This window comes from Teleopsis dalmanni, chromosome X (genome assembly GCF_002237135.1).
Source record: "Teleopsis dalmanni isolate 2A chromosome X, ASM223713v2, whole genome shotgun sequence".
NCBI classification, from domain to species: domain Eukaryota; kingdom Metazoa; phylum Arthropoda; class Insecta; order Diptera; family Diopsidae; genus Teleopsis; species Teleopsis dalmanni.
This window is the reverse complement of record NC_051848.1, coordinates 40,980,049-40,990,776: the sequence shown is the minus strand read 5'-3', so window position 1 is coordinate 40,990,776 and position 10,728 is coordinate 40,980,049. Positions and strand designations below refer to the sequence as shown.

General features: G+C 30.6%; 2 protein-coding genes and 1 long non-coding RNA gene across 4 annotated transcripts; 2 read left to right on the top strand and 1 right to left on the bottom strand.

Moving 5' to 3' along the window:
- On the bottom strand, positions 1-3,098 carry LOC119688021 (protein MCM10 homolog). 2 transcript variants are annotated; one of them, XM_038102628.1, is made up of 3 exons: positions 3,019-3,098; positions 1,515-2,928; positions 1-1,452 (listed from the first exon to the last, which is right to left on the bottom strand). In XM_038102628.1, exons 2-3 carry the CDS (start codon positions 2,674-2,676, stop codon positions 110-112), a joined length of 2,505 nt encoding a protein of 834 aa, XP_037958556.1. In that variant the 5' UTR covers positions 2,677-2,928; positions 3,019-3,098; the 3' UTR covers positions 1-109. The 2 variants fall into 2 exon arrangements, with proteins under 2 accessions (XP_037958556.1, XP_037958557.1); XM_038102629.1 differs by lacking the exon at positions 3,019-3,098 and having other exon boundaries at positions 1,515-2,975.
- Positions 3,099-3,258: 160 nt separating this feature from the next.
- Positions 3,259-5,319, top strand: LOC119689596. The gene is made up of 3 exons (XR_005253463.1): positions 3,259-3,650; positions 4,290-4,569; positions 5,085-5,319. It is a non-coding gene; the product is annotated as an uncharacterized LOC119689596 (long non-coding RNA).
- Positions 5,320-8,178: 2,859 nt separating this feature from the next.
- LOC119687213 (aurora kinase A) lies at positions 8,179-9,428 on the top strand. Its single transcript, XM_038101465.1, has 2 exons — positions 8,179-8,468; positions 8,531-9,428. The coding sequence occupies exons 1-2, from the start codon at positions 8,313-8,315 to the stop codon at positions 9,203-9,205; spliced, it is 831 nt and encodes a 276-aa protein (XP_037957393.1). The 5' UTR covers positions 8,179-8,312; the 3' UTR covers positions 9,206-9,428.
- The last annotated feature ends 1,300 nt before the right edge of the window (positions 9,429-10,728 follow it).

The window sequence follows — 10,728 nt, the reverse complement described above, 5'->3', positions numbered from 1 at the left end:
ATCTCAAATAATACAAATAAAAAAATTGTTAGATTTTTGTCAAGAAAACCAAAAAGCGACAGTGATTAACAAAATGATACAAGAGGAAATTTAAAAAAAAAATCCCTACCTACTCATCCGGGACCAACAAATTTAAATTGGTTCTTCCAGCTAAACTGCCAATGAAGCACTCCTCATCCCCACGTATTGATAAACCTTCGGAGCCATCGCATATTTTACGTTCTCGTATCATAGCAGTACGTAGCCAATGCGAACCTTTGCAATTGCTACAACTGGTTTTTGGTAATTTAAATACTGTTGTGGTGCGGTTACCACAATCCTTGCATTGAAAGAAACGCTTTTCAGCATCGACAATTTTAAGTGGATGTTTTTCTTCTTTGCACCGTTCGGCAGCGGAAAACGCAGTATACTTACACTTTTGACAAATGACCGCCTTACAAGGCATTTTGAATGTATTAAGCATTTTTTCTTCTAACGCTTCTTTCTTTTCCAATTTATTGAAATATTTTTCTTGTTCCTGTTGTTGACGATTCTCAATAAGATTTGTATGTGAGGAAGTGGCATCCATAATTCGTTGTATACGTGATTTGCGATCTTGGTTTCGTTGTTCTTCCTCTAGTTTTTGTCGCTTGGCAACGTTACAGAATTTATCATTCAGTTCATCAATAGCACGCCTTTTACCTTCTGTCGAGCCACGTGTCGAGTTTGGATTCGATTTTTGTATGGGACATTTCTTTAGTAATGATATTGCTTTCTGTTTTCTTAGTTCTGATTGTCTGTTGCTTATGTTCACTTCAATATCACCAAAGTTTTCACGTGATAATTGCAGGCTATTCGAAGTAAATGAGAATTCACTATTTTTGAACTTATCAGGCACCAACTTGGATAAACTGCTAAACGCAACCGAACTAGCTGTAGAGTTTTGCGAGGATATTGAAGAAGTGTTTGAATCTTTTGTTTCGATCGAAGAAGCCTTTTTGAATGATGTAGAAGGCGAACTACTATTATTGCCGTTTTCTGTTTCCACCTTTGTGGACATTGATTTCGACGATGATAAATTGTTTATGCTGCATTTTGTTGACGATGAATAGGTTTCTGGTTTTGCTTTTTCAATAGTGCTTTTTTCAGGTTCTTCAACTAATACATTTGTGCGGTTTGTTAGTGCTGTAGCTGCTTCCGCCTGTAATATTTTCAATCGTTCCAAATCTTTTAGACGCTGTTTAGAAGTAGCTTCGATGTTACCAGCCATTTTTGAAACAGGACCAACTTTATTTGCATAAGGGACATTAGTATTTTTAGGTTTTGGAGTGTGATTAATAGAACTTGCTAAGGGCGAGACTGCATACTCTGATAAACTGCTCATTCTCTTCATATCCTTAGATATAAGTTTAGCACTTCTTTTAGCTGGCACGGCGAAATATGACTGTCCACCATAAAATACTTCACTTTTTCCTGAAAATATATAGACATTATATCGTTTATGTTACATTATGTTAAGTCTGTAATTAACTTACCCAAAACCTTATTCCGCAGTTCATTTAAACCTCTACCGGCATTAGGAGATTGCAACTCAGAACGACGTGACATTTTGTTAAATTCTTGTTTCATATGGAATATGCAGTAATCGTTTTCACTTAAATTAACCACTGAAGTACATTGTTCATTGTTACGTTTTCTGGCTTTACAAGTACCTAAATCTTTTGATTGGCCTAGTATCATTACTTTTTGTGATGAATCGATAGATAGACATGCTACATCATTATTTTCGGTTCGCTTCTCAAATATAGTTGGATTAAGAACGGCAATACACATACCTTGTGCTGTCTTCCATAAGTCCTTGTGAGCACCTTTAAATAGGAATAAAGATACCATTTTTATTTCCCCACGTAGATCAGAGATACGCCAAATTGAATATAGACTTCCATTTTTTGAGGTACGTATTGGACTTTTATTAACCAGCACTCCTGCAATTACCCAATCCTTCGATAAATCACCTCGCTGTGTGTGAAATGCAATGTTTGAAAAATTCACTGCTTTACGGTCGGACATACGTTCTACTAATAATGCACTCGAAACCAAAGGATTAATCATACGCAAACCAAAAACAGGATCCGTGAAAACTGGGTTTTGTGGTGCAAAATCTGATTTCACTTCTTTGGTTTTAGCCTGCGGTAATGGTGTTTTTGTGAATGAAGTACTTAAATGTGCCTGTCTTTTTATAGGATTATGTATATTTTTTAAATGAATATCTAAGAGTACATTATCTTGGGTATTGGATTTTATTGCGTTATTGACTTCATGAGCAACTTTTGATTCATGCACCGCCGCTTTTTTTTGTTTCAGTTTTTTATTTATATCGGAGCCGTATTCATTATATTTTCGCTCTAAAAAATTTTTGACCTCTTCATCATCAGATGAGTCAACATCATCAATATTACTTTTGCTAATAACAGCGGCTTTGCGTATTGTAGAATCCGGCAAATCAATTTCATAACTGAAGGCTTCAGCAAAGGTATGATCTTCAATCAAACAAGGAACATTTTTATTTGGTTTAGTTACAACGGGTTTGTCATTTTCATTGCCACTTATATCTTCGTCGGGATTCGAAAGTAAATTTTCTAACAATAATAATTCCGCATCGTCGTCAACAGATGCCTGCGAATCATTTAGAGACATTATGATTAATGTAAGCAGCTTCAACGCCTCGATATAATAGGTGAATTTCTTAAATGTGCATGAACAGTGTGTTCATATTTCGGTAGGTATCTTCGAACTCATTACAGCAAATAAGTTAAAACAATGTTCATAAATATTACCACTTGAACTGAAATCGGTACCACCAATTATTTTGCCGCCAATACTATTGCAGTGACAGTTTGAAATGACAAAACACAATTAACAAATAAAGGTGCAATCACAATGTATTCGCTAAAGTGATGAAAGCAAAAAACTTTTTAAATATATAATTTTGAGCAATCTACAACATTTTTATAATATTGTGATAACTTTACGACTCACATTATGTTACTGTAAAATTTTCACTGAAGCGAAATCACGTGTTTTAACTAAAACAATTTCATGTAAAAAGTAAGAAAAACAAAAAACGCAACAAAAAATAATTAATTTGTTTTATTTTTATAGAGTTATTAAAAAAATTTTACGCACAGTATTATATTTCCTATAAAAAACTTTTAAATTTTAATTGTTATTAATTTATTTTTAAAATAAAACTACTAATTCTAGTTGCTGTTAATCTTTTTAAGAAAGAATTTTTTTATTGCATAAACAAAAGCTCTGCAAGGCTGGCAACATTGCACAGAAAGGACTGTCAAAAATAATAATGACATTTTAGCCATTGCTTGCGTATTGCAGCAAAAAATATTTGGAATAGTTGTTAAAATTAATTTGGACAGTGATGGACGTGGTTGTTTAATTTTCGATTATGTGAATGAATAGAAGATTTTAGTACTTCTAAATGTTTTTCACCATATTTAAGTCTACTTGGGTGCATCATGATGTCTCTAAATGATGCGAAGACATCTGTTGACGATGTCAAAAAATTTGCTTTCAAGTCCATTGTAACAAATTGAAACAAATATGTTCCTTACTTAATTGAAGATAATATCGTCTTTCAGTGGTAAAAGCATCAGGTAAGTAGTTTATAAATTAACAATAGTAATGCATTAATTAAGTGAAAACTTAATTAAATTTACGTTATTTTCTTTGTATACAGATATTGCTAATAAATTTCATTTAACATATATGCATATGTAAAATAACGCCCATGCGGCAATGGTTTTCAAAATTACATTTTCCAATTCAGTACTTCTACACAACTATTCATATTTTTAATATATTTTATTACTTATTTGTCAAGATAAGTATTGAAACAATTGGCGCATATAAGCATATATCGACAAGAAAATAATCACAGTTTTGTTAGTATATTTGTTAGTATGCTTAGATGTTTTCCGACATACAGTTCTAACGTGTGGTCATAATCTTGAAAAATGGAAGCGGTGTTTTCCATTGCAACATCTTGGTTTCACAATTTGAACATTTAAACTAAGTCACTACATGTAACACCGTTATAAGTTCTTTTTTTTGGCGACTAATCGGTTGCTCATCTTAAAAAGCTTTTAAAAAATAACACGCAAATTTTATACATTCTTACTCTGTGTGCAGTTTGGTAATATGAAAATTACATATGTCACATATTTTATTTAATGTAATTATGTATTTTTTTGTTTTTATTTAAATTTTATTAATTTTTTTTTTTTATAACTTAGGCTTTCAGCTTAAATCAGCTCAATATGCTCTTCAACAAAATGTGCGTTATGTGTTGTTCTAGTCGGGCAGCAAATCCGGTACCTAAAACTGGCCCTTTTGTATTTTCATTGCAATGAAAATTCCATTCCATGCTTACGAATGGATGAGACAGATTTTATTTGTCTGGGCATTTTTGGAACAGTACTTCGTGCTTCGATTGTAATGGCAATTAAAATTAAAATAAAATATTTGCATATAAATTACAACTAATTGAAGATTGGTTCGCAATCGATTGCAAAAGTAAGTAAAAAAAAGCTTAAAGCATTTCTCTAAATAGTTACGAAGGAAAAGAAGGCGATAAATGCATCAAGCTTAGTTTATTGCTGATACAATCCTTCAATAACAATTTTTCCGTATCTACCATGAACAAGCTAATATAATAAAGCTTTTATATTGGACTACATGTGGTTGTACATTTAATATTACATGATTAAAATTATATTATTAACAATTTATAAGTTGATATACGGTATTTATTTATTTATAATTAATTTTAATATTAGATTAAAAGAGAAAACAAATTTCGTTTCAAATTATTTGTTACAAATAAAAAATATTCGACTATATACTCAAGAATCGTTTTAAATAACATATTTTTTTGGATAGAAATGACAATAACATAATTTATTTTTAATTAATTAAATTTTTTAACTAATCAAACAAGCTGTTTGACGTTTTGCTGATTCCCAATTATTATTGGTAGTCTATGAAAACATTTTTTTGATTTTATTATAAAAATATTCTATTCCTTTCAGTTACATTTGCAATAATCAATTCGAAGCACTGCTACCTCACTCCAGGATATCATGTCTAAGCTGTTGGTTAATACATATTAAAAAAAAAGTAAATATGTATAAGCTCCTACTGTCTTTCGGGTACTCACACATTATGACGCACTGAACACTGAACTTATTTGAGTAGATATAATTTTGTACACCTCAATTTTAAAACAGGAAATAATACTTAATAATATATTTTTTTTAAATACATATATGGATATTTGAAAACGATTGTTAAAATAAAGTTTATTTAAAACATGTATATATTTTAATTATAAATTTTATAAAAATGATTAAATATGCGATTTTTTGTGTATGATTTTCGATTAAGTGAATGTTTTAGAATTAGTGTGTAAATCTAATTATATCTTTTGGTGTAACGCGCGAGTTACGTATAATTAGTTATACATGACCTCCTTCCTCTCATCTTTATTGACAATAATACATAAGTTTAGCTTTTGTTATTTTTGATATAAATTTCAATAGGAACAACTAACTCATAACTGAGTATTGTTTGTGCATAGAGAGTGACTGTACTTTGTTTTTGGAAATTATATGATTCAAAATGTATACACAGCTTGAATATAAACTGTTGAAATATCTTATAATTTTATTTTGTTTTGAAATACATATTCTACCTTAATTACTTACATCCGAGTATCAAATTCATTTCAATTTCAGTGATTTGAAATGCTCACAGTCTACCTATAATAGGTTTTCTCACCATCTGGTAATCTGAATCATCTATAATCTACACGAATCAAGTTTTCGAAGATCTGAAACTCTTACGGCCTATCTTTAATTGATTTTCTTTTTGTCTGATAATTTGAAGCAAACAAATTAGTATGAATTATTTAGATTATATAGCAGCATTGAAAATTAGTTAACTAATTGGGATTATTACTTAAACTGCTTATTTTGTTTATGTGCAAAATTTCATTCCAATTTGAATACTGGTTTCCTTTTTTAAAGTGCAGCATAGTTTGTAGGTTGCAATGGCTTAACGGCAGATAACTTTGCGCCTCACATAATTTGCAATTATTCGTCGTTTAACACTAAATCCCTTGTAAGAAACTCCCTAGATCCATATAGTTGAGTTTATGTATTTAATAGATTCTTTGTTCTTACTGATAAGCAATCGAACAGATTATTAAAGCTAGGCAGTTACAGAGAAAATGTATGACTGGCCATCCAAGTTATCGCAACATCTAAAATAAGTGTCGATCGGAAGGCTGGTGTTATTGTATGGAGGTCAGGTTTTACATCGCATTCAAAGCATAAGCACCTCTAACACGATGTGATTTAGTTTGAGAAAACCAAGAATATTGTATGAAGCAGATCCTTTTCGAATATGATATGATTCTAATTGAAAAATCCAAAGATTTGTATTTCTTGTCTCAGAAGGCATACTTTACTTATATTTTTGGCATATCATAAATTTTATCAATTCAAAATTATTAAACGAACTGCACAGAGCTTTTCTTCCCGATCGTTTATAACAAAAAGTGATCGGGTGTGTGTTGTAGAGTCCTAGAAGTTTATAGTGACATTGATGCCAGAAGAATCACATTGGCATCGATGCTTTATTCATGCTTTAAGCAGCTTTGAGGAATAAATGTGCGAAATTTATTAATATTTTTAAATATTGAGTGTGTGTGTTTTTTTATATATAAATCCTTTCTACTTGTATTTTATATAATATATAATATTAATTTAAATATCATTTTAAAATATATATAATAATAATATATATTTGAATTTTTTGACTCTTTGTTGATATTTTTGGATGCTTTGTGGCAGGAATAATGATTCCACTACAAAATTATATTAATTTCATCACACAGTTATATTGATTCCCCACACCTTCTTTTACAACCAAAGACCACCACTGCACTGATGCTTTCAAGTATTTCTTGGTATCAATAAAGCATTGATGATATTCCTACGACATTCAAAGGTATGGTTACTTGGTATGATAGTGGCATCGATGGTCAATTCCAAAGTATCGGTGCATTATCGCCGATTCTTTTGCCTGCTGGGGTGTCACACAAATTTGAGTTATTAAACAAAAATATATACATGTATACAAGATTTTTAAAATTTTTTTAAACATTTCAGAATCTAAATATATTTTCTACATTTATTGCGAAATCTACAATCGGAAAAACATTCTGAATATCGAGATATATAATGAATAAAGCGGGATTTTTTCTGATATGCGGGACACAGAAACTGAACTTTAAAATGTAAACTATCGTGTCTATATCGGGACAGTTTTTTTTTTAAGAAGCACTTATTCCCTTTAAAGGTTGGCTATTATGATCACGATTATGATCAGATTTTTAATCAACGATAGCCTCCGTCTATAAGGACCATGTCTTCCATCAATTCTATCTTCAACGATCAACTTAAGAAGACCGTATTCTTCTCGGTTCCTTAAGATATGACTTAAACCGTTTTCGCCATTTTCTTGTCTCTTTATTTTGTTTTGTGAATGAGAGCAGATATCGACACACTGTATTTTGAAATCGAGTTTCCAGTGTAAAATATATGAAGAATTCAAAGCATCTATTCGATATTCAGATGAACCTTTTAAAAATGCTGATTCTCACTCACAGAATAAGACTTTATCACTTGTACTAATTATTTATTTGATATGAGATCATTTATTCTATTTTCATGTTTCGTTTTAATTAACAGAGGATAAAAGTCTTTAATTATACCTAATACCGCTCAAATAATAACCTTATACAAGTAATTGATTTGTATTTTGTAAAAAAAATAAATATTTTACTTCCAATAGGTTATTATAGGTGTAAACACTTCTAAGTAAAGGATTACTGTGATATTTATTCGAAGAATAAATTGAAATTATATTTCATATAATTTATAATTTTATTTATATAAAAATTTCTTATTATATGATATTATATATCTTATTTATATGAAAGTTTCTTATTAAATAAAAACTAAATGAATATATATATGGTTTGCAATATGTGTTGAATCAATTATACCGATAAAGAGTATAGCGCCCATTATACCGTTAAATATCGGCGAATTGAATACAAAAAATGTGCAAATTTTTTGCGGAGTTAAATTATTTTAACTGAAAAGTTTAAGCGTTCATTACACTCATTTTGGCGTTATTAAACTATTGATATTTGAGTTCAATTATAATTGATTGAAATATTTGTGGTCGCTATGGACATGGGTGATTGTAGCTTGAAGCCGTTAAAGCGCATAAGTTCCGGTGGATTTGGCACAACCTATCAGTGCTTGACCCAAGATAATAAATATGTTTGTGTCAAACGACTGCAAATGGGAAATTCCAAAAACTTGAGGATCATCCAAGAAGAAGTAAGAGTTTTATATTAGATATTAGCATGTGAAAATATACTTATTAGCCTTCATATTTGCAGTTACATATATTCAAACAACTGAAACATCCAAACATTGTGCAATTTCATCGCTTCTACATATACGCCGATACCGTTAATATCGTAATGGAATACTTACCGAACGGTACTCTACGCAGTCAATTACATCAGCGTCTTTCTCAGAAATGTTTGAAAAGTTATTTTTTAGACATTCTGATGGGCTTGGAATATTTACATATACGTCATGTTATACATCGTGATCTGAAACCTGAAAATTTACTGCTGGACAGCCAAAACCGTATTAAGATAGCCGATTTTGGAATATCTGTTATAAAATCAACCCACTTAGAGAACAGCTGTGGGGGTGGTACCTTGAGTTATATGGCACCCGAAGTGATCAATGGAGGAAAATGTGATTTTAAAAGTGATATATGGGCTCTTGGTTGTATTCTATATGAAATGTGTACGGGTTACACACCATTTAGAGAGGCTCTAGATTTTGAGGACATGAAATATTTGACATATAAAAAAACTACACCACAACTGAATTGCGATGGAATTGCTTTTCGTTACGGCAGTGTTTGGTCGCAATTATGTGCAAAAATGATCAAATATGATCCCTTAAAACGGCCAGCCCTGCCCGAAATAATAACATATCACAATATTATCACAATTCCATTTTACTTTAAATATTTTGAATATGACTATTACAAATAACTATAGCGCGTACTTTATTGTGTTTTAAGGAATAATTTTGTTAATTTTTTTATATTTTAATCATTTAGCACCAATTGACTTTTATGTTTTAAATCGACCATTATTTATAACGATATTTTATGTTTTTTTTTAATATGTTTTGTAAACCGTCTAATGCTATGTTGAAATGTTGTCTTAAAATAAAAATTTTATTAAATTATAGAAAAAAAGTGATTAGCTCATAACTGTAATGTTTTTTTAATTTTTTTTAATAAATATAACTACTAGAACAAACCATTATGTTGTTGTTGTTGCGATAGCCATGAAGATCTATTAGTCATGTTGATTACAAGCACGGCCGGGTGTACGTCCCGGAGCCACTCTTTGAATTCAACGAACAAATGCTGTTCAGTACTCTCAACAGGAACTACACAGATAGATCTTGGCAGGTCACAGCTACAACAACATATGGCAGACCACATTAAAGTATATGCTTGGGTGAAGTAAGTGTGAAAGATAAGACATTTTCATAGAACGGAGCCTAACTTTAATTGGAAACAAATTGGTGTATGCATTAGGATATGAAAACAGATGGACAACAGACCACTATAGTGCTCATAGGCGTAGTCAAGGAAGCATATATTGCGTTGAACCTCTTTAAAATTATGCTCAAAGTGTTTTATTGCATAATAAAAACCGAGACTATAGGGTAATGGACAAATATCCCGCTTCTACCGTTTGTCTAAGTATATGTCTTATGCAGCATCTGACCTTTTTTTCAGTTGATGATAACGTAGGTGTTAAGAACGTGATTATCATTATAAAATACGAATAACCATTTTTTTTGCCCATCAGTTTTTATAAAAATGACACCAATTCCTAGCTGAGATCATGATAGTGATAGTGTCTAAAATGTCTTGTTGTTGTCTTCACCGTTCTTAGGCTTTTCTCTTTAAATTTATTAGTTCTTATATTAAGTAAAGCTGTCCTTTAATAATGTTGTGCATATGTTTTCCTTTAATAATGAACATATCCAACAAAATACAAATGACGACTATCATGACCCAATTTATGCTTTTATGGTAACACCTGTTTTTTTTGTTAATACTGACGTATAGATTTTTTCTAAAGATTCTAATCAACATCTGAATTTCTAATGGTGATGAATTTTATTCATATTTATATATCTATTATGTTTTTTGTTAATATCTTTAACTTTTAAAACAATTTTTAAATCTTTAACTCTGGTTTAGGTGGACTCACAAAACCAGGGTTTGGATAGTAAGCCTAATCTTAAAGCGCAGTAATACAAATTTAATTATCATTTACTTATACGTTAACGCAAGTTAAAAAAAGTCTTTGAAGCTTTATTTCTAGAACGTTGCGGGAATTTGTAAACAAACAATTTAATTAAATAATCATTTATTTCAAATAAAATATCTGTATTTTTTAATTTCACATTTAACAGGCGAAAGCACAAATGCTTTCTTATTTAAACTGGTTTTAATGATGCACTGCTACTAAAACACCTGAGCGCATACTAC